Below are 24,500 nucleotides of genomic sequence, written 5' to 3'. Positions count from 1 at the left end.
TAAAATTGAGAAGAATGATTGAAAGTGTGAGCTTAATTTAGCGACTAAAATTTTCACTGGCGACCAAACTTGAGCAGTCGGTGGCCAAATGGCCACCAAGGAAAAAAATAAACTTGGAGGGTTGTTTTTACTGAGAGTTGAGGCAAATTCATAATTACATCATTGTTCACCGAAGGGGTCTGATTCAGCAACTCACAAAAATGTTCTTTCCATCTGTCGTGAATGCCAGCCAAGTCCTTTTGAAGGGCACTGTATCATGTGCAATGACTATATAAAGACACCTTATTATGGTGTCTGTTTAATAAATTGTAAATGGGATTAAATTGTAGCTGCTTAATTTATTTATCTTTTTTTTCTTGAAAAGCTACGTACAGTAGCTAATAAGCAATAATTTTGTTTTTTGTGTTGGCAGAGCCTATTGCATCATCTTCACCTGCATCTGGAAGTTCTAAACTTGTCAAGGTAACAGTTTCCTTTTGTTGCAAACTCAAGCATTTGAAGAGTTCAAATACAGAAAAAAGCCCATTGGTTTTGTAAATATATATCATAAGCACTCAGGTTTTGTTCTCTTTCAATATTTTCAGGTGGGAAAAGGCTGGCTTAGAGATCTCCCAGAGGATTTAGATATGTTCATAGCACAAAGAGATTTTGAAAGAGCTATGGAGTTAATAGACCGAAGTAAGTAATATGTCCTATTCACTGACTGACAGGGACCTAATGCACCTTATTTCTATTTAACAATTAGACTAAAAGCCCCAGTTTTCTATGATCTGAGCTTATAGTCAACGAGGCACAGCTGAGTTGATGCTCGCTCATAGAAAACAAGTGCGAGTAGTCTGATTGTTTTTGTAGAAACACTAAAGGATTGCGGTCTAAAACCTACATATTTATGTACTCTTAAGCCAAAAATCAAGAAAAATTTAACCCTGTTAAAAGCAATGTGCCAGTGCCAGATCATGTTCTGTCAGTGACTAGAAAGCAATGGGAGAACCTATCAGATTTGTGGACTTCCAATATAATATGGCTGAGTTTCTAGTAAAAGGTGATAAATTGGTTTTATTAATATTCCATGTATGTTGAATGGATCCAGCCACAACACCAAGTCATGCTCAAACAATTAGACCACTCACTTAAAGGGAGGCGCGGTGGCCTAATGGTTAGTGCGCCGGACTCCGGATCGAGTGGTCCGGGTTTCGAGACCTGGCCGGGGCACTGCGTTGTGTTCTTAGGCAAGACACTTTACTCTCATAGTGCCTCTCTCCACCCAGGTGTATAAATGGGTACTGGCGAATTTACTGCTGGGGGGTACCCTGCGATGGACTAGCATCCCATCCAGGGGGGAGTAGAAATACTCCTAGCCGCTTAATGCTACAGAAACCGGGATAAGCTCCGGCCTGATGAGCCACTTGGCTCGACAGCAGGCTTTACCTTTTACCTTTTTGGTTTCTGCTAACTTCGATTGCATGTATGTTAATTATTGGCTTAAAGCTTTGCTGCCTCTTGTTAGCTATCAGCTGATAGAATGGGCGATTCCAGAAAATATCCGTACCATACCACGGACGGCTTTTTGGAAATCCGAGGGCAAGGGGGGGTTCATTGAACTGGAATTCCGAAGGCATGGGGGGATACTTACGATTGGAAATTCCAAAGGCATGGGGGAGTTCCAGGTCTTGGATTTCCAGAGGAGAAAACAAGAGTGTGTTCCTTGAAAATGCTTATTTTGTGGACAACCAAGTCGCAAATAAAGCACGAACTGACGACCGCGTAGCGGAAGCAGGATACAAGACAAGTATCGATCGATCAGGCATGTGTTTGCGTTCATTTACGAAAGAAAATCGCTAAAATGTGGGTTCTACATCAATCTTCAGATGCCTTAACATTGATGAACTTCTTCATTCGCTCTTTGTTTTCTTGTCAAAGCGGATCCACAAATATTAAGTCCATTCAGTGGAGTGGGAAACTCTTTTGCTACGCTTCGAGACGCCATTTTGAAGCATGTGGGTTGGGAGCAACTGCTGACCGTGAAGGCTCAAATCCAAGATGGCGGATATGTCAGCGAACTCGATCGTATTATCTTCCGAGTTTACACACGTGCATCACACGATATTCTTATTTTAATGTTCTGCACCAGTTTAGGGCAATGTAAAATTAATGTAGGTTGTATCTGTTGAACAAGGGTAAGGAGAAAAGTCTTATTTTTTTACATTTTCATCCCAGAATTTCTTGAGTCATAACTGGTCATAATGACTGTCTCTATGTACAGATTGAGTCATTTGAAATAATTTGATGTAAAATACGCCACATTGGGCGTATTTGCGAACCCTGACGGGAATTCTAAAGAGCTTGACTAAAAAATGAAAAATCTGAACGGGAGGGGGGGTTAATGATTATGGAATTCCGAGGGCATGGGGGGATAACGCATTTTGGAATTTCCGAAGGCAAGGGGGGCTAAAATATGGAAGCCGTCCGTGGTATGGTACGGATATTTTCTGGAATCGCCCAATCTGTGCAAAATGTTATGCATAAATTAGTGGGTGCACTTAAATAAAATCATGGCGGCTTTTTTCGATGCAGCTTAGTCCGTGAGAAATAAATCGTCTTTTTTATCGTAAACGAGTATGGTGACCTATCAATTTTTTCTCATATTTTGGGTGTAGCGATCAAGTTCTTTCTGTAAAACAAAAACAGATTTATTCCAATGTTTAAAAATTAAATTATCACTGGAAATGTGTACTTTGCCAGTACTCGCAAGGGAATTATTAAGGAATTATGTGGTATATACAAGGTCCTCGTGCTCCTAAACGAATAAGGGGACCCCAATTTTTTATTTCAAAAATGAAGTCCCCTTGTGGTAATCAACAAGTAGGCAAAGTTAAGTTGAAAATCTATGTTCAGTTCTATTTCGGGCCAATGACCTTAAGCTTCCCTGGCCCATGTTAGAATTGCAATAGTAGCAGTAGTTAGTTACCCTTTGAGTACCAAGTTTAAACATGAATTCTCATCACTGGTTGTAATGTGACTTGACAGAAATAATTATTATCTTGCTATTTACCGGTGTTTGTTTCCTTACCTGTCACTTTGATACTGTATTGGATACTGTAGCGAGAATGTAAGGAATGACCACAATGGATAACAATATTTGATTATTAATAATGGTAATAGGACTGACTGGAGCCCAATTCGATCTGTAATCATATGAGTGATTAACAAAATCGGACGACCGCGAAGTGGGAATCCGATTTGTTAATCGTGAGTATGATTACAGACAGCATTGGACGACACGATGTCTAGTTACCAATTAATCAAAACTTTGACAAACTTCGAGAAAGAAACTAACCTTCGGTTGAATAGTTAAACCTCTTTAATATGAATACTGAAAAACATAACTACTCAACAAATGCAACAACAACAGCACGCGCAAAATGACGCGTACTGTCCAATTACACAGGCATGATGCATAAACTGTCCTATTACACTATCCAATTACAAGCATGACGCGTACACTGTCCTATTAGTGCTCAAATCGGGCTGCTGATAACCAATCACGTTCGAGAATTTTGTTATTAAGTTTTGATTAGAGAAGGAAACAAGTCTGCTCAAGAGGTAAAAAGTTAAACGTAAGCTTGTCTCGCGAGCAGCGTGCGCTAAGTTGGCAGGCACAGTATGATTGACATAATCTCAATGGCGTCACCGGTGGAAAAATCCACTGGTGATGCCACATTTCAGAATTGGCGCGCTGCAGGTGAGACAAGCGGTCTCCTGTGAATCTAATGAGCGACTTGGAGCAAGTCTATGTCATGGGTTGCATCTTGGTAATTTTGTTTATGGCTAATTACAGACGGAATTGGACGACACGATGTCTAGTTACCAATTAATCAAAACTTTGACAAACTTCGAGAAACAAACATACTTTACCAGTGAAATGGTTTAAAGTTGTCCTTGTGAATACTAAAAAACATGTTTTCTCAACAAAAGGCAAAACAACAGCGCGCACAAAATGACGCGTACTGTCCAATTACACGGGCATGACGTGTAAACTGTCCTATTACACTGTCCAATTACAAGAGTGATGCGTACACTGTCCTATTAGTGCTCCAATCGGGCTGCTGATAACCAATCACATTCAAGAATTTTGTTTGATTAAGGGTAAAAGTGCATCTGGTTTGTATTAAGTGGATTAATATTTCATTACATGTATTATCATTTCAGCAAATCAGTATTTAAAAGAGAACAGTAGCTCTCCAGTAGCAAAAGAAATCAGGTAAGCTCTTTATTTTTTGACATTTATTTTGCACTGGCAAATATATTTTCAAAAATAATACTTGAACATACTTTTACCAAGTGTTGCAGAAGATTAGGACAAATTTCTGACTATTACAGGCATGTGTCTTTGAATGCAAGTATTTGGCTCACCATGATTAAAGTGCATTTTAGAATACCTTAAATTTCAGTAAAATTTCTGATTTACTGTTACAATGCCATTATGTTTTTTGTTTCTGTTAAGGTCGCGGGGGATACCTACAGCATGAATAAATTCATGAAGGGAAATTTTGCTTGACCTGCATCTTTTAAATCGCTTATTTCTCAGCTGTTATGGGTGCGATTAAGCTCAAATTTTACAGAGACATAAAGAAATGATAAAAGATTGTGAATGTCATCTTTTATTTGGTAGATTGCATTTATAGGCGATGTTATAGCCTCGTTAGTGCCAAATTGGGAAAAACATGATTTTGTGGCAGAGTTTGCGGAACGGGTAGGAGACAGCACACTGTGATCTTGTCAAAAACTAATCATTCAAGACCTCTAGAGTGTCATAACAGAAGCGGATTTTTTAATTTAAAGTTTGCCAGCAAGTTATGGCGGTTTAAGTGCGCAAATTTGAATTTAATGTCTTCTACCTCTTTCTAAAAGTGCTCTTTTAAAATTCCGCTTCTGTTATGACACACTACAGTATTCATAGTTTATCTATCTGCAGTGGCAAGTCACGAAGTTCTGTATCCGTGCTGTATTCTCTGCCACAAAATTGTCGGGAAAGTCCAAACTTTGAGATTTCCGAAGGTGTCCCGACCTAAATACGATCATTTTGCCAAGGAGAGATGTAATTATGGTAATTATATTCCACGCTTTTTTGGTGAGGACAATGCGTTTTTAAAAAGGACACGATTGTTTATGCCGAATATTTTTGTGATTACTCTGAGTTGCAGAAATATTCAAATTTAAATGAAAATAAGCTCAAAAAATTCCTACAATCTATATGAACGTATATCGCTAAGTGTTGTTTTAAATTGGATAAAATATCAAAGAAACAGGGATTTTGTACAAATCACGCGCACGCGCTCATATTTTTGTCCTGTCATAAATATCTCGTAAAGTTGTCGATGTCAGTCGTTGTACTTCGTGCATACGCTTTGAATAAATGCATAATGATGAGCCTAAGGTGTCCCCCGCGACCTTAAATGGCAAAAACTGTAAATGTCAAGAACAATAATAACAAAGAGTGCTTAGAGGTTTCGTGTAAAAGTATTACGATCTCAGTGGTGTAAGGTTTTTAAATGTACATAGGTGTGTTGGTGTCTTAGCAAGTTACCATTCTATGTGCACGATTGTATGTTAAGCATTATTTTTTTAAAGATATTGTATAAAGAGCTTTCAAAGCATACCAACCTGAAATGTCACTTAACAACTATCCAGGGCTATTTTGTTAGAATGTATAGTGTTCTATTACTTATTTACCTGTAGGAGGTAAAAGATTCTTGCATTTGAAGTATTGTCAAGTTTTATGGCTCTAACAGTATTTCTAACCCTAGTTTTTATCATTTTTGTTGTGATCAGAGTTCGTTTGGATCGTCGAGTGAAACTCCTGGTTGATGCTCTTATTGATGAACTAGACTGTAGTCGAAGCTTTTTACTTCATGTAGGACCACGGGCCACTAGACGGGCTGTGTCATTACTGGTTAGACTGGGAAGAGCTTCTGAGGTGTGTACATGTAAATTCGAAGCAGGAAAAATTTGATGCTAAGCCTCATAGAAATGCGAGAAAGACGTTGATCAGCAAGTGACTCAAGCAACTTGTACTTTAAAAGAAAAATGAGAGTTTTACTGTACAAGAAGATTGGTCAAAGATTGGTCACAGACTTCCAAATACAGTCCAAGTTGTGTGATTGTTTCCATTCAGTTTCTGAACATTTTTGAAGATTGCTATTTAAGTTTGCTTAAGATATCCATTTTATTTCAAACTCAATTTACCAAAGGAAACTGATCTATGGAAACGTAATCAATGAGTGCCTGGAAACTACAGTTGAGTACAACTTGTATGCGTGGGATAATGCCAAATTTAATGGCTTTACAGCCTTTCTTATTTGCTGTATTCTTCATGGCATGGGATGAATAGTATTGTAATATCTCCTAAAAATGTTGATGCATTAAACTAGCTGTTGAGCGACAAGAATAATCCCCGGGGGGGGGGGGGTACTCCCATAAATTTCGGATAGGGGTGTGCCGCCAAGGTTCTTAAACCCTGACCCTATTTAAGGATAAAGAAAGCGAAAATTGATACCCTTTTAAAGGCCCAAAACCGAAAAATGACACCCTATTCAAGGGGAAGAGAAGCGTTCCATGACGACCCAAATAACGGCTAACCACGCACGGCAACACACAAATCTCTATAAAATCGCTTTACTAATAACTGAACAGTAAATGCAGTTTTAAAATACCTTTTTTGGTTTAGCTGGGCGTTTATTTTAGCTTATAGAATTTAGGTACCCTATCTAAGGATCACACCGGGAACTCATTCCCAAAAGGAGCAAAAATGATACCCTATTTTAGGACCGAGAACCTCAAAAACCATACCCTATCGGGCGGCACATACCTATATAGGCCACATATGGGAGTACCCCCCCCCCCCCCGGGGAATAATCTAACATAAAGCTTTATTATTCCAGGTTATATAATTATAAAGTAAACTTCTCTTGACTAATTAATTAACCTCTACTTTTTATTTAAATAAGGAAGGCAAATTACAATCTGTCCATCTGTCCATGACTCTAACCTTATTATTTTTAATGAAAAAAATGAATGACTTTTTATCACAAGTGTCATTGTTACAGAGCCAATATGTTATGGGCTGTTAAGGACCTTTAAGACTTCTTCCAGTTCAGTGAATTATCATAAAACAATGACATTAATTATTGACTTTATATTGACAGGCATGTCAGCTGTTCTTAAGAAACAGAAGTGAGGCCATCAAACATAGTCTCAGGTGAGGTGGTGGAAATTAATTCAACAGCTTAACAGAGCATCTGTAGAACAGAAAACGTATGTACAGTCTGTTTAATTAAAGTTCATTTAATTTATGTTCTTCCATTGAAGCCCTTTACCATCATGATAATGGTGTTCAAGGGAATACTTGTAAATTAAAATGTTTTTTATCTGTGACATTGTGAGAAAATAATTTCACAGAATACTAAAAACAAATCCTGCGTTACCACATGTACTGCCAGATACATGCGCAAACATGAAGGTGTGACGTTTCTCGTGGCATCATTGATTTTCTGTTTCTTTAAGACAACTGAAGATCGAAGGGGCGACATCTTTGTACATTGCCAAGCTGTCCAGTGCATTCTTTAGTAGTGTGATAGAAACTGGCAAGGAGTTTGATCAAGTGTTCTCTGCCAACAGAGGCTTCAGCTCAGGTCAGTAAAGCTTGGTGAAACAAACAGATATTTTTAGTTAAGAAAGGGCAAACATAAGAAGAGAGAAGGAGAAAAGCTATGGGAACGAGATGTTATGTGAGTGTTTTCACAGTTTCTTAGTGTACTCGCAAACTTTCACAAGTGTTTTTATTTCTTAATAGGAACATTTTCCAGTTACTTCAATAACTGATCCTAACCTGCATCCTGTTTAAAATAATATTTATTATTATGTAGTATCTTATGAAAAACTGGGGAGAATGTGTATATGCAAGCCTTAGCAGGGCAGACATGGGTTTTGAGCAGAGCAAATACACCATTAGCTACGGTACTTGTTCAAACTCATAAATAACTTGATAAGATGTGTATAACCAGAATGCTTAGTTTAGTCCCAACCTATGTCCAGTTTACTTGTGTTATCTGCTTGCATGACTTTCAGTGCAGCTGTAAAATAATTCATACAGTAGAATCTTGTGGAAAACTAGAGTAGCAGATCTGTTGATTAGTGGTATTGCTGATCGAGTACAACAAACCTTTTTTTAAGAACATCTTATAATTACATGCAGGCTATCTGTTGCATTGGTGGCATGGAGTCATAAAACATAATGCAGTTCTTTCATTACTAATTTTGTTGTAAAAAATGCAAGTGCGGCCATAGTACTGAGAAAACTTGAAAACGTTTTCAGGCCATGAGCGGGAGTCGAACCCACGACCTTTGTGTTACTGGTGCAATGCTCTACCACTGAGCTATCAAAGCCACATAAGAGCGGTCGTATCTGGGTTAGCCCTTTATGGACATAATACGTGGCCCAAGTATAATTATGTGAAATAAATGAATATGTGTCCAGCAGTAGCAGCAGTGGGTTCGAATCCCGCATGGCCGCACTTGCATTTATCACATATATTCCATTGCTACTGCTAGACACATATTCACTGATTTTTTTCTTAATTGTATCTGCAAGCCTATAATGTGTCTGTTAGTAAGCAGTATTTTTACGGTTCCTTGCAGCATTTGTAGTATGGGCTAATACTGAACTTCAACACTTTGTGTCACGCTTCTCATGTCAAGTGTTCCGTAGGGAGATGGGTGTGGCAGCTATTGGTGTGTGTGTTAGTATGGCAAGGCAACAGTGTGAAAAGGTAATCATTAGCATTGTAGCTGTACAATGTTTGACCTTCAAGCGCATTAAATAGTGTTTTTTTAGCATCATATAAAAGCGTGATCTAACTTGCAACAAAAAAATATTTGTCGTAGTTTAAAATGAATTTCAGGTCCAAATGATTTCAAACTAGTTTGATTTGTACTTTCCTTTGTTCCAAATTTATTACCAAAAATAAAAATCAAACTAATCTAAGATCATTTTGAACTGAAATTCATTTCAAACTATGACTTTCACATTTAGATATTTTTGGTGCTATCTGGTAATAGTTTTTAATTAATATAAATTGTTTTGTTCACCCTTCAGTTGCGTGAGATAGGCCTGGACTTGACATTCTCAATGCAGCAGATGCTTCTCAGAGACATTGCAGAAGCACTGCTGGACACCAGAGACCAGATGGTGAAGTTTGCAAGGCACAGGGCCATGGTAAAAAACACTTGATTAACACTGTTAGGGACGGACCATTGAATTTTTGAGTGGGGGGGGGGGGGGAAGGAGGTAATAATGAAAAACCGTAAAAATCTTGCACAAAAAAAGTAGGAGACAAGTAAACACAATACACAAGTAAGCACTGGAAAAAAATCAAGCAAGCCTCGCCTGCTAAAGATGGTTGGTGTAAAAGAAGATCTTACAGAGGGTTATGTTGGTCAAGAAAATTCTTACAAATACATGTACCAATGCTAAAAAAATTCTTTCTTAGAAAAAATTGCCCAAACCCCCCCCTCCCTCCCTCCCTCCCTCCCTCCCTCCCTCCCTCCCTCCGCCTCTCGAAAATTAAATGATCCGTCCCTTACATGATTCCTGGCTATTGTAGGCTTATTTGTGGATCTTTTTAAGTAAAGGAAACTAAATGCCTGTTCAAGTAAAATTAAATGATATCCTAGCTTATGGGTTTGTTTTCATACAGGAAGCTAACTGGAAACCTATGAACTTTGAAGGACAAACAGATCAACTTCAAACCTTATGTGGGGAAATGGAAAGCTGCGGTATTGATAATTTTAACGAACTTGTTGTCGGTAAGTACAACAGTGAGAAACTTAGTAGGCGAATATGAACCAAGCTGTAGTACAACCGGTACTCTGGCAGATGATGTTAGTTTGTACAGTGCTGACTGGGTAGTGTCAGTGGCTCTAACATTCTATTTAAGATGGGTTTGAAACCCTGTTCATTAGGTCAGGCGAATGCAATCCCTTTATTATTTTTGTTTATACTGGTAGCTATAATTTCTTTTGCATTATTTTTAGTAGAGGCTGGTAAGTAACTTATCACTTGTACCATTGATATCACAAGTACCACAAGCTGAATCAAGTGTAATGTTTTCACCTCCTAGATGGAAACAAAGTGGAACTGAGCAGTGCTACTGTGACCTTTACTAAAGGGGTGTTAGGCTTTGTAGCAGATGGATTGAGCGTCAATACACCACAGGTAAACCAGTGTGCTTATCACACGAAAGACCACTGTCCAAACTTGCGTATTTTACGCTACCCTGGGTTGAATATAACTGAACAGGACAAAACTCGTTAGTTATACAGGAAAGGAGTTATTAGTGTTATTACATTAATTAAATTTCTTCTTAAAACTGAATACGAATAAAAAGTGAGGCCTTCAGGTCAGTATGTCAGATTCCCCAAATGTGTGACGACCAGTAAAGGAGAATTTGCAAGTGGCCAACAGTCTGCTGCAGTTTGGATTATTTCTTTTATCAAGAAATTTCAATCAGTGCCCATTTGTTCAAAAGGTGGATAACGCTATCCACCACCATTGTAAATCGCCACCCATACGTGCCGATAGCGTTATGCACCGTTTAAACAACTGGGGCCTGGTTCCTTTTGATGTCTTAAAGTGGCTAAACTAACAAAATAGAATAACACGACTTTCTTTCATATAATTCATTCCTTGATACGGCTGACGGTTGTCTATTTAGAAAAGGTTTGTTATTTGGAGGCGGCGTGGCCTAGTGGTTAGGGCACTGGACTTGTAATCCGTAGGTGCTGGGTTCAAATCCACCTCCCTGCCACCGGATGGGTTTGTGTTTGATCAACTCCTCCACGCTCTGTTAATAGCCAACTGGTCAGCCTCCTGCCAGTTGGGATTTTTAACAAGTTTCTGTTCAATTTATTATATTCGTTTATCTATTTTCAGTGTCCTTAGCAGTAGTAAATACATTGATTTTGTTGTTTACAGCTAAGTCCTTTCACAATGTATGTGTTTCTTTTAGAATTGAGGCATTCTTTATATTTTCAGCTTCAGCCAGTGTTCGTGAATTGTATTGGAGATTTATTTGAGAACCAAGTTGTCCTGTTTGAGGCAATCCTTAAATCTGGTCGTTATGCAAACCAGGTACGCAGCGGGATTCCATGTGTTGTTTCTCAACGGAGAGAACAATTTTAGTCACTTACTGGATCAACCTATATTCCGTATGTTGTCAGTAAAAATAATGCTGTTGGTTGGTCGCGGCTTAAAGTACTGTAAGGTAGCGCCATTTCGGCTGGCTGACTTTTTGTTAATTGAATATTAGTGATGAAGTGATTAATGATGAATTGCTACAGTTCTTGATTGTTAGTTTATAGCCATGCCTCAAAATCATCTGTTTTGATTTTTAAGAGAGTATTTTCTTTTGTAAATCTTTGTATTTTCTTGGTTCCAGCATGACTTTATCCTGAAAAATGCTTCCTTTGTGTTAGACACTGTCCTTCCCCTTATTAAAAAGAGATTAAAGGTATGTGCACTTAAACAAGCGGCTCTTTATTATATATGCGCTGGTGAATCTTGAATTAAAAATTTTGCCGTTTTAAAGAGATCTAGAGTTTTCGCCAACTCTCGTCGACTATCACCAACTCGGGCCAAACCAAAACGAGAGTTCGTCAAACTCTCATCGACTCTCATAAAAAGTTTAAGCACGTTCAAAGTGGACGAGAGCGCGTGAGAGTTTCAGGCCAAACGAGAGCGAGAGTTTGAACTCTCATCAACTCTCATTCTCGTTTGCCTTATCCTTTTCCTGGTACGGTTTTTCAACTTAAAGGGCAATGGCAAGACGAATAAAACTTTGGCGTATTTTTATTTTTTTTACTTACTTCCCCAGTCTTTTTATTTCATTTAATTCTATTTTCTGCTTGTTTAAGTCTCCATGTTAAGCCAACTCCATTTTCATAAAATAAGGCAATTATGAGTATTACAAGTTTTCTGAGTTCGATTCTGAGTGGATGGTATGCCAGTTGAAATAGTCATTATAAGTTGCAGCGCTCCTTACCTTCAGTATTTTATTTGGCAGGTTTTGCGAGAGGCTGGTGCTTTATATAACCAATCCTCACCTCAGTGCCAAGAAAAAACGGACACCACCCGACAATAGCCACATTCGCTAATGTTGCTTGTTTTTTCTTTCAGGTTGGTAGTAGCCCCGGTCGGTTATTAGAAATACAAAGCGAATTAAAGAGATTACAGGCCATAACCCCCTCCAGTGATCCCCCGGAAGCTGAAGGACAAGCCGGCAGATGAAAAAACAAATGAGGGCAGATTTGGATAAATCAGTAGTGAGAAAATAATATCGACTGAAAAACAGCTCGAAATACAGTGTGTTTTTAAAACTTAACTGGAAAGCAAATTAAAATTAAATTAATGGAGTCCATTATATTCTCATATAGAAAATTCAAAATTTTATTTGAAACGAAGTTTCTTGCCAGTCCAAACGATGAACAATGTCCATAATTTTTAGGTCGCACACTATCAGAGCACCAATAACAATAACAGGTCACACAAATGCCTATAGCCCTTAAAACAATAGAAATGAGGTATAGTGATGAAACGCTGAGGGGAATAAAAATAGAGATTTTGCCGAGGTAGCTACTGAAGTTTCCCCCCAAAATTGAAATTTTATATGTACATTATTATTTGTTCTTAATAAAATAAAATAAAATGATAATGGTACACGGGCTGTGGTTTATTTGTAATTTACGCTCAGAGTCCAGCACACAGTGTTCCTAGCACTGTCCAGTTACTTCCTTGAACACAGGCGCCAAATATCCAGTGAGATGCTCTTTCTTATAAATTAATCACTGACCTCAAATCGGTCGATCTGCTAGTTGAGCGCAACATTTGTACAAAAGTCTCTTAAAGTCAAGGATCAAATTTTGGAGGTTTTTTTTTTTTTTTTTTTTTTTTTTTTTTTTTTTTTTCTTTTCCAATTTTTAATCCATTACGAACATAGAAGTCGTTTTATTTTACGTTTATTTCTGATAATTTACGGCCGCCATTAAAAAACCTTGTTCCAAGTGATTGGTAGAGTAATAGAAAATAACGTAAAATACAAAATAACTACGGGTTGAATTTGCAGTGGCTTTCACATAGAACATGGCTCTAAAAATCATCCCAAACTTGTTCCTGATCGAATTGGAATTTCACTAGAAGTGTTTGTTTTTGTGAAGGGAGAAAAACGGAGGACGCGGAGTAAAACCCTCGGAGCAAGCACGAGCTAGAGCTTTGACGCCAGCTACCCCTGGGCACACTGGTGTCACCACTACGCCATCCCTGCTCAACAATTAACTGGGTTCCACTGGGTGGGTGGGGGGGGGGGGGGGGGGCAGGTTCTAGTCCAGTTTGCGCTACAAACGCAAATAAGGGTGATCGATGGTATTTTTCTCATTATCAATCAGCTGACTACGTGAAAACAATCTTTTAAAACCAAAACTATATTCTCCCAGGGATATATGTATATTATATTATTATATATCACGTTAGTAAAATTGTACAAATTCGACCGTGGAACCGTGGCACAAGAGTTAAAAATCTAAGTGCATGTTCCATTTCAGTAAAATGACCTGAAAGCAAGTCCGTTTTTACGTCGTGTTTTTAACCAGTGCGCTTAAGAGTCCTTTTGGCCATGGCATGAAAATAACTGAAGTCAACTCGAAAGCGTTCGCAAACAACTGACTAATTGTTTTGTTTTGAGTCGAACTGATCACGCCCCTTTTGTATTGATAAACAGTAAGGTCAGCATTAGCACGTTAAGCAAACAATACCCAACAAATATGCGGGCGGGTGAGTGTTATACAGAACTTACAACACTGCCCCAGCTTTACCCCAACTTTGCTTTAATAAATCTTGGCGCAGAAATCACGGACGGGAGTATAGTGCACATTTCAAGCAAATATTTCATTTAGAGTTCGTTTTGGTGTCGTTTGAGGTGGTTATTCGTTAGAAAAGTACTGGAAGTATGGTCCTCAGGGATTTAAAAAGAATGGACCACGAAGAATGGAGTTAACTTTCTTTTAAAATTAAGAAGGAAAACTTGTTGACAAACGTACAAATAAATGCTGAATGAAAGAGGAGGGAGGTAATTAGAAATAAATAGAAAACGTCTAATAAAACGAATTTGCCCGTCTATCATTTATATCCTAAACCATCAGGCATGGGAAAATATTCACTAAAATATGGTTCTTTGACTCATTTCAGTTTAGCCGAATTATGGTTATGATTGTCAAGATAGTGTATACTGCCACCAGATAAAAGATTTTTGCGTAAGATCCAATATTAGGGGTTTTGATTGTTTGTTGGTACAAAGCATAATTAAGCAATTACGTAAAACACTTGTGTTTCCAACCAATATAACAGCTTGTTCACTTGTTCCAAATTCATTCATATTCCAGTGTTGAGCGTGTTATGACCTGTTATGTCACACGGCATTGATGTTATCAGTTATGAAATCAGCAGATGCTATTGCCCCAAAGTTTCAACCAGCGGAAAGTAGATTTCCGCCTGTGAATATGACCTCCTCCAGGTTTTATCTTCCAAGCTCAACTACTGTTCCAGTGTTCCCATACTCGCCTTATTATGGTGGATACGTCAGCCCAGACATGTCGTTCCCTTATCCACAGCAAGACATCAGAGTATTGCCCAGTTACATGGGTACGTGTTACCACCCGGCCTTTCAAGGCATTCCGCACCACAGCACAAATGAAGAAAAACCAACTCAGTCCTACATTGGTCTTATTGGCAAGGCAATTCTAAGCTCTTCACAACAGAAACTAGTGCTGGGCGACATCTACAACTACATTCTGACAAATTACCCTTACTTCAGAAATAAAGGACCGGGATGGCGGAACTCCATACGCCACAACTTGTCGCTGAATGATTGCTTTGTTAAAATGGGTCGCTCACCTAACGGCAAGGGACACTTCTGGGCAATCAACCCGATTAACTACGATGACTTCAGTCGGGGCGAGTACAAACGAAAAAGAGCTTCCAGAAGAAATCGAGAACGTTCTGTCACAGAGATATGTGCAACGAGAAATACTTCGGGGGAATGGGATAATATAAAAACGAGCGAAGATGTTAGCAAGTGTAAAATACACGAAGTTCACTGTTACGCAATGAACAGTCAGCCAAACATACTGGAAAAAAGAGGTTTCCACATAGAAGCTCTGTTGTCAAACTCATGGGAAGAGAAAAATAAGATTGAAGCACACAGTACAATGTCTGCATTCACTGCTGTATCGCAAGGATTGTCATCTTCGACACAAAAACTGCGTCAGAGTAGTTTACTTTAAGAACATTTCAGTGACAGACAAACCCGTCTTGATTGGAAGTTGATCTGTCGATATAGACCAAATACAAACAGTTGTAATTTTTTTTTTCAAATTGAAGTTTTGGGAAGTTCATGATAAGCGCGTGCGTTATAGCATGTGTTTGGAGAGAAATATGATTGATTGTTTGATATGTTTTAGGCCATATATCGATAAGCTAGAAACAGTAACATCAGAAGTTTAAACAAATTCTCCTTCCAGTCGAATAGTTCGTTCAATTTTAAAAGTCTGTCTCATATGGAAAAATATAGAGCAGAAAGATATACAGTTGCGTGGTAACAAGACGAACACACAAGTCAAGTTGTATTGAAGTATTAAGAGAACTCTATCAAAATGCAGTGTTAACGACTTGCACCTCTTTCTATTCAAATGTAAATTCACATTTCACTTAGTAGTAAACCAAATAAGCAAACTTGTGTATTTTCCTATTTGTTAAACATAAGTGAACACCGTTTCAACACAAGGAGTTGAAACAGAAATGAACTAAGTGTCAGTTTAAAACGTATGTCCGTGAATACTGAAATGCAAGCAAATCGCCACAGAGTCCAATCAGTACAATGAAGAATGGGACCTACCTATTTCTGTCCTTTTTCCAAAATAGTGAGGCTCGAAATAAATGCGTTTTTCTGATTTGTACTTTTTCTAATTGTCGAATTGTCTCTTGAACCGGCCATTTCTCTGCTTAGGTACAGTAAAAACGTTGATTACATTTTCACGTGTATAACAAGATACGGCGCATTGACCAATCCTTGAAGAAAAAGACCGGTCAATACACCAAGATTGGACTTTTCCATAGAAACCTTGTGGCCTCTTGAAGAATCTTTACCGTAACAGGTTTCTTATTCATATTGAAAACCGATTTCACTGAGTTCTCGATAACATTATAAGAACTGATAATGCTCGTAAATAGAACTTAAGTTAGGCACTACATTACAAACATCGCTCCTCAGATCAAATAGCTTTTCAGGTTATATTTGTTTGGCAAATGAGCATCAAGTGGAAGATACAAACAAAGCTGCAAGGTGTGATCTCTGATATTGACCATTGACAATAGAATGTCAGCAAGCAGCAGGCCGAAAGTCATAATAGAAAAGCTGAAAGTCAATTCTTCTTTACCTCCACTATACGTCCGAAACAGCTACATTGAAGAGTGAAGTGTTTCATAAAGACGAAACAATGGACTATCTTGATTAAATGTTCTTTATTTTGATATCCACTGTAACCAAAATTTGCTCACCTTGGAGTCCGTACATCTCGGATAAAAACGATTTTAAGCCGAGGATTTTCAATTATTCTGTTGAAATGGTTTCCTTTTTTTGGTCACCATACGTTGGTAAAACTACCACTTTACGGATTGCTTCTCTCATTCTCTGCCAACAATGCAACGAAACAAAACAACTCTAAAAGTGACCAAACAGCTAGCTAATTGTTTTGTTGTGAGTTTGAATAATCACGCCCCTTCCTCAGACCCTTCCATTAGTAAACAATAAAGTTACTATTAGCACGTTAGGCAAACAATACCAAACAAATACCACGTCAATAACAAATTGACAAAGTTTATTTCGCGTCTGTTAAGTTAACGATAAAAAACGGCGGAGATACTTGCTACATCTTGAGGCAGAATTCACGTGGAAGTTCTGAAATTTGTAGAAGTTTAATTTTATTTCTATTTGGTAAAGTCAAAGTGCTGTCTCTAGGGATTGAAGTAAAATGAATGAATATTCTTCTGAAATAAAAGCTATTTGAATATGTCGTGATTAGTACCTCCCAACAAACAACATCGAAAGAAAAGCCAAACACAAGGCGTGGGTGCTAATTACAAATAATTAGCTAATAGTAATAACAAAAGACTAAATAAAAACATCACAAACGTAAATCTCTATTCAAGCCTATTCAGAACAACCTGGAGATTCAATTTGAATAAATGTTTTCCAGTCGATTAGTCGTCTTCGAAATCGAGATATATCGTTTATATACTTGTTAATTCATAAATTACATCTGCATTTAAAAGTAAAACGTAGACTAAACCATCTCCTCTACAAGATACAATACTATTCTTTCGCCAGTTATAAACATGCCAATATCACAGCTTGTTCACTGTGTCAAATTCATTAATATTCAATATACTGCGTGTTATGGCCTGTTACGTCAAACGGCATTGATGTTGTCAGCTTTTAAATCAGAACAATGTTTGGGACAGTACAAGGCAGATTTCCACCTGTGAATATGGCCTCCTCCAGGTTTTATCTTCCAAGCTCAACTACTGTTCCAGTGTTCCCATACTCGTCTTATTATGGTGGATACGTCAGCCCAGACATGTCGTTCCCTTATCCACAGCAAGACATCAGAGTATTGCCCAGTTACATGGGTACGTGTTACCACCCGGCCTTTCAAGGTATTCCACACCACATCACAGATGAAGAAAAACCAAATCAGTCCTACATTGGTCTTATTGGCAAGGCAATTCTAAGCTCTCCACAACAGAAACTAGTGCTGGGCGACATCTACAACTACATTCTGACAAATTACCCTTACTTCAGAAATAAAGGACCGGGATGGCGGAACTCCATACGCCACAACTTGTCGCTTAATGATTGCTTTGTTAAAATGGGTCGCTCACCTAACGGCAAGGGACACTTCTGGGCAATCAACCCGATTAACTACGATGACTTCAGTCGGGGCGAGTACAAACGAAAAAGAGCTTCCAGAAGAAATCGAGAAAGAAAACAGGATCAAATGAAGACGAGTGAAATGTTTACAGCACACGAGATCCCGTGTAACACTAATATCATCTCAAATGGATTAGAAAAAAGAGGTTTTCACATCGAAACACTTTTGTCCAACAAATGGGAAGAAATAAACAGCAACGAATCACACAACACAATGTCAGCATTTACTGTGGTGTCCTCGGGATTGTTATCTGTCACAAACAAAGTCAAAATACTTTAAAAACATTTGAGGCTACTTGATATTGTCAGTTAGCTAGTATGTGGGCCATTCCAATGAGAAATATTATAAGTTACGCTCGCCAATAACATTTTGAGTGTTTTACACCGTCTTATTTATCATTGAGTACTGTAAAGTATGTTAACTGTTATCAACGAGGACAGATATTTGTTCTTAGCTTAATACTTTGTACATATTAAATATGCAATGACATTTGTGCCTTTGTAGATTAACCCTTTAAGCCCCAAAATCCACATACAAATTCTTCTGACTGATCTCCATATATTTTCATTTTTTATAAGGGAGAATTTGTTGAAAGAACACTGCAATTTCCCTTTGGTGAGAATTCTCAAACTTTGGAATTGTGCATTTCACCTTTCATAAGCACTTTTATAAAACAATTTTTCCGGTTGTGTTTGTTGGATAGTAGATAGTACTGAATATGCAACGCGCGCCCATGGAATTATAGTTGGATATACAGACGGAAAACAGTTCTTAGATAAAGTGACTATTTTAGATGAAAAAGGTTAGGGAATGTGCAATAATTATCAGGAGGGGCGCAAAATGAGCCTCGGAAGGAAAAATATTACACAATACCCCCTCTCAATAAAGGCAAATTAGCTTTGACCCCCCTCCAAATCTTTTAAAAATTATGACGAATCCCCCCCCCCCCCCCCCAACCACCACTTACAGATAGAGTAAATATACCGGAAACCTTTACAGTCAACTCTCCCCTTGCGGACACCCCGATATTGTGGACACTCATTATTACGGACAAAATCCAGATCCCCAGCGAAAGTTATAGAGGTTTGACTAGAAATGACTCCCGCTATTACGGACTCTCGCTATTACGGAATTTCGGACACTTTCGTGGTACCAAAAGAACAATTTTATTGTTTTGACTTTCGATAAAGCGGACACCAAGAACTTTTCACATAACATTATTACGGAAAATTGCAGTCTGTTGCATGCATACTATTTGTCAAAACACACTTCAGAAGTCTTCTGGAATATTTACTTTCGCATCAATTGCTTCAGTAGCTGTACAACAGACTTTGCTTTTTCACTTCAGCTCTTTCCTTCCAGACGACTCCTTCTAGGAGAGATCAAACCCTCAATCCCTCGACCATTGTCATTCTCCATACCCAACGACTACTGAGTAGTTTCACTACTGTTGATAAGCTCGTCACGGTCTATATTATTTAACCTACATATTTTAACGCAATTTTTTTCCTCACAGCCCGCTATTACGGACTCTCGCTATTACGGACACTAAACAACGTCTCGAGCGTGTCCGCTATAACTAGAGTTGACTGTACTTGCTTTGTACTGTAACGCATTCGACATCAGTGTCTGGGACAAAGAGTACCTCGTAACTGCGTTCGATAAAGTCGCCCATTTCTGAAGATCTGATTGTGTATCGTCTTCTGAGGGACAGAACCCCGATATAACAATCTTCGAAAAAACGATATTCCCGATATAACGATGAGAATTGAGCGCACCGAAAGTAAAATCTTCCCCGATATAACGATATAGTCAGTACACAGTCACAATTTAAGCAAAACATCGAATTTGATGCAATAAAATTACAGCTATCGAGTAATCTCTAACGTTTCTGTACTGACAGCTTTGTACGATAATATACGAAAATGATACTTGTGTTCTAAACCTCTTTATCAACTTTATCCCGCTATAACGACTTTTTTCGGTCATTTTATGGCCACATCGTTATATCGGGAGTTTCGATATAACGATATAATTTCACTGCTCCCCTGGCATATCGTTATATCGGGGTTCCACTGTAGAAAGCTTTTACAGGCATTCTCGCACAGTAATTTTCAAAGAGTTATTTTAACTCCTGTACTGGGGTTAAACTAACTCCTCAAGGTGGAGTTATTTTTTGGGGGAGTTACTTTATTTCCAATAGGAGTTATTTTAACTCCCCTAACAATTTCTTCTCTTCAGTATGGGAGTAAATTCCTAAATTGCAGTTACTCTGTGGGAGTTATTTTAACTCTTAAGTGGAGTCAAATGTAACTCCCCTGGAGTTAAATTTAAAAGGAGTTAAATTTCAGTTTTACTATGTAAGGATGAGCTAAATGAACTCCATTGTTGGAGTCATTTTTGAGGAGTTAGTATAACTCTCCTCAAGGAGTGATTTCAACTTTCTAAGAAGAGTTAAAGCAACCTATTCGTGGAATTATTCTTGTGGAGTAACTTTAACTCTGGATAGGGAGTTGATGTAAGTCCACAATCAGATTCATTACTGTTGTTTAAAGGCATATTCATTTTGGGGATGGTGGAGTGATTTCAACTCTCCAAAAAGAATAAAACAACTCTATTCTGGGAACTATTTTGGTGGAGTTACTTTAACTCCGGGTGCAGGAAACTTTATAAATAGACTCCAAAGCTTCCATCGTTTAGTTGTATCACTGCCACGCGAATGTCGTCGGTATAGGTAATTCCGGCTTACAATCTCGATCATAATCGGAGAGTCCTGGGCAAGCTTAGCAAATGACACGAGTCACGCACTTGGCCGGCCGCGCATAATAGAATCAAAAGAGCGTTCTGCTTGGAATGCCAGTATTTTTGTCAAAAGGAACCTTTTGCATGCAATCCAAGAATTTTTCCCTCTTCAGAAAACGTTAGTTGGACAGATGGTGATGAATTAGAGCTACTTTTAGGAGTGGTGCGTTTGTACAGTTGCAAAAAGGATTACCAAGGATTGGAATAGTCAAAGTACGATGGGTATTAGAAAAGGTTTTATCAATTTGTATCGACTGCAAGGAGATGGAGAAAAGTCACTATCGCAGGCGGATAAATATCCGGATTCATTGCAAGACCTGTTTACACGACAGAACATTGCAGATTCAAAAGTACTCGGATACGAAGCATTCACTTTGGATTCTGGATTCAAAATCTCCGGACACACGACCAAACCGGCACGTTTTTGTTTCGGATTAACCTGCCAAAACGAATCCGGTTCCAAAACATCCCGGATTCGTCACGAATCCGGAAAAATTCCGATCTAGTATAAACGCAGTCTTATACATGAAGAAAAGTTTTTGCAAGACGCTTGGAAGAGCCAAAATGGTAATCGGTAATCGTTGTCTGGATGCGCCTCACCAACGTGGCTATTGTTGTAAAAAAAAAAATGGCTCCCACAAGTGTGTTCAAATATTCTTAAATACATGTAGACCAGTTTAGTGGAAATTGGTTATCTTTGAAGGTAGAATAACTCGAGAAAAGATGTTATTTAGATATTTCGGTATGTGAGTGTGTGCACAAAATAGTCTCATGTTCCTTCCCGTAACAGCAGAAAAGAAGGGACAATACAGCAGGCAATGAAAGCCTCGATCGTCCTGAGCATGATATCGTGATGCACGGTGTTTACACCTGAGTTTTCACATGAACTAAAACGCTCTCTGCATATCACAAAACGATGATAACCAAATACTTGTATTTGCCAAATAATAGGTGAGTATTTGAAGAATTCAGCAAACCAAACAGACGATCTTAAGGCTCTACAATTAACTAAAACTGTATGAAGTTCATCAACACTTAGGCGTTCGGCGTCACCTTACTCCATTTCCTGCAATCACAAAGTGACGTGAAGTACAATGGACATTCTTCTCGAATCTTTCTTTATTTGTAATGCAATTGTTTGTAGTCCCTCAATAAAACAGGAAAAAGTCATGATTCAAGCGATAACAAGAATAAAATGTGCCAAATTAGTCGACACTTTTTGCAATAGATGAGATTATTTCGAACATGACATCAAATTTCTAAGTTTGAGTCAAATTAGTCTGAGTCATGAGTCAACGAGTCAAAGTAAAAAGTAGGTTATTACTTATTAAATCTTATTGAAACACAGTTTACCTTCACACAAGGAAGCTTACAAGCACTCCACTTTGCCGGTTTGCTGTTAGTTCCACTCTAGTTTGCTTGCGGTTAGTTCCACTCTAGTTTGCTTGCGGTTAGTTTTACTCTAGTTTGCTTGCGGTTAGTTCCACTCTAGTTTGCTTGCGGTTAGTTCCACTCTGGTTTGCTTGCGGTTAGCTTTTATTTGTTAGTAAGTGCAGCACTATTGAGACTGTTTTCAAGATTTGACTCATTGACTCGTGACTAATTTGACTTATAAAAACATAATTCGTCAAAAGGTTTTCTTTCCTTTGGTTTTATTTTTTCTGTATTACCGAAGACAGCGCTGTTTTGGAAGGAAATGTTCTGCCCCTTATATAAACTTTTCCTTGATCTAACTTAAAAACATTGCGATAAAATACGTATTTTCTACGTATTTTCCTTGATTGTATGGTAATTTTCTACGATTATTTAACGCATTGGCAACGTTTCGAGCTCGGGAAGGTTAGCATGATGCATCTTCAAACGAAGTTAAAATAATTGATAAGGTCCTTTATCCACATATTGACTTTTAGTTGATAATGCTTTGCTTTCACATCGCGGACTCAAAAGATGTGGGTGTAGAACTACGTTTTATCTTCCCAGAAGAAAATAAGGAAATCTTAATTCTTACAGAATTGTTTGAAATGTGGTGGCAAGGCCAAGTAGGCCACATTTCCAAATCATAATTAAATGACCAATGGAACACTCGATTCAATATTTTGAACTCAATTATTCTCCACAATGTTTGAACGCTTCCTGCTTCACGGTATTGTTAATTAAGGTTTAGGAAATCCAAACACAATACGCAAGTTTGCTTATTTGCTTTATTGTTCAGTGACATATCTATTTGCATGTTTATAGAACGGGAATAGAGGTGAAAGTCGTCATACACCGAATCTTGATTACCTTTAATCAAAACGTTAAATCACTGAGGTGAAATATAGGTAATTATTCAATATTACAGTACATGATTCAACGTGTTTTCCCTACAGTTATAAGTTATTTCTTATTGCAATTAACGCGTAAAGCTACTCCACTAACAAAGATAAAAACTAAAATATTATATAACACTATTTGACTGCCAGAGGATGAAAAACAAGATGAATAATATAACTTGCTTGTTGTTTGTACTTGTTCATTCCATGTTTGATATATACTTAGCTTTAAACAAATATTTAGTCTCGTTTTTTTCTTTTGATATCAGTTTACAATACCAAACGTTTTAACTTTCCAGTGAAAAATTGATAATTAATTGAGGCGGTGTAAAAACACTCTGGAAATATGTTTTTGGCGAGCGTAACTTGTAATATTTCTCATTGGAATGGCCCACATATGCATACTAGCTAACTGACAATATCAAGTAGCCTCAAATGTTTTTTAAAGTATTTTGACTTTGTTTGTGGCAGATAACAATCCCGGGTACACCACAGTAAATGCTGACATTGTGTTGTGTGTTTCGTTGCTGTTTATTTCTTCCCATTTGTTGGACAAAAGTGTTTCGATGTGAAAACCTCTTTTTTCTAATCCATTTGAGATGATATTAGTGTTACACGGGATCTCGTGTGCTGTAAACATTTCACTCGTCTTCATTTGATCCTGTTTTCTTTCTCGATTTCTTCTGGAAGCTCTTTTTCGTTTGTACTCGCCCCGACTGAAGTCATCGTAGTTAATCGGGTTGATTGCCCAGAAGTGTCCCTTGCCGTTAGGTGAGCGACCCATTTTAACAAAGCAATCATTAAGCGACAAGTTGTGGCGTATGGAGTTCCGCCATCCCGGTCCTTTATTTCTGAAGTAAGGGTAATTTGTCAGAATGTAGTTGTAGATGTCGCCCAGCACTAGTTTCTGTTGTGGAGAGCTTAGAATTGCCTTGCCAATAAGACCAATGTAGGACTGAGTTGGTTTTTCTTCTTCTGTGAAGTGGTGCGGAATACCTTGAAAGGCCGAGTGGTGACCCATATAACTGGGCAATACTCTGATGTCTTGCCGCGGATAAAAGAACGACATGTCTGGGCTGATATATCCACCATAATAAAGCGAGTATGGTAACACTGCCGGAACATCAGTTGAGCTTGGAAGATAAAACCTGGAGTTGACTATATTCGAAAGCGGAAATGTGTTCAGTTCCATTGGTTGAAACTTTGAGGCGGTAGAATCTGCTGATTTCATGACTGACAGCATTAGTCAGATTAGTGTAACTATTACACGCTGTACGCCGCAATATAACG

The 24,500-nt window shown here is 38.1% G+C and overlaps 4 protein-coding genes across 4 annotated transcripts in view; 3 read left to right on the top strand and 1 right to left on the bottom strand.

The window, feature by feature from the left end:
- The window catches only part of LOC144655986 (exocyst complex component 8-like), a 30,671-nt gene extending 17,899 nt beyond the window's left edge, over positions 1-12,772 (top strand). The window contains exons 9-21 of the mRNA XM_078516189.1: positions 413-462; positions 585-678; positions 4,210-4,261; positions 5,833-5,977; positions 7,206-7,258; positions 7,564-7,691; positions 8,698-8,828; positions 9,155-9,274; positions 9,756-9,864; positions 10,179-10,273; positions 11,093-11,188; positions 11,496-11,567; positions 12,233-12,772. Of these exons, the coding sequence (XP_078372315.1) occupies positions 413-462; positions 585-678; positions 4,210-4,261; positions 5,833-5,977; positions 7,206-7,258; positions 7,564-7,691; positions 8,698-8,828; positions 9,155-9,274; positions 9,756-9,864; positions 10,179-10,273; positions 11,093-11,188; positions 11,496-11,567; positions 12,233-12,343 (1,256 nt within the window). The 3' untranslated portion in view covers positions 12,344-12,772. The remainder of the gene's footprint in view (positions 1-412; positions 463-584; positions 679-4,209; positions 4,262-5,832; positions 5,978-7,205; positions 7,259-7,563; positions 7,692-8,697; positions 8,829-9,154; positions 9,275-9,755; positions 9,865-10,178; positions 10,274-11,092; positions 11,189-11,495; positions 11,568-12,232) is intronic.
- A 1,769-nt stretch (positions 12,773-14,541) lies between these two features.
- On the top strand, positions 14,542-15,390 carry LOC144656359 (uncharacterized). The gene has a single exon (XM_078516586.1). It carries the CDS (start codon positions 14,542-14,544, stop codon positions 15,388-15,390), a length of 849 nt encoding a protein of 282 aa, XP_078372712.1.
- A 2,223-nt stretch (positions 15,391-17,613) lies between these two features.
- LOC144656358 (forkhead box C1-A-like) lies at positions 17,614-18,375 on the top strand. Its single transcript, XM_078516585.1, has one exon. The coding sequence runs from the start codon at positions 17,614-17,616 to the stop codon at positions 18,373-18,375; it is 762 nt and encodes a 253-aa protein (XP_078372711.1).
- A 5,277-nt stretch (positions 18,376-23,652) lies between these two features.
- Positions 23,653-24,402, bottom strand: LOC144656357 (uncharacterized). The gene has a single exon (XM_078516584.1). It carries the CDS (start codon positions 24,400-24,402, stop codon positions 23,653-23,655), a length of 750 nt encoding a protein of 249 aa, XP_078372710.1.
- Between the last annotated feature and the right edge of the window lie 98 nt (positions 24,403-24,500).

Source organism: Oculina patagonica, chromosome 6 (genome assembly GCF_052425735.1).
Source record: "Oculina patagonica isolate OP01 chromosome 6, crgOcupat, whole genome shotgun sequence".
NCBI lineage: Eukaryota > Metazoa > Cnidaria > Anthozoa > Scleractinia > Oculinidae > Oculina > Oculina patagonica.
Note: the sequence above shows the minus strand (reverse complement) of the source record. Positions and strands in the feature narration are given on the sequence as shown.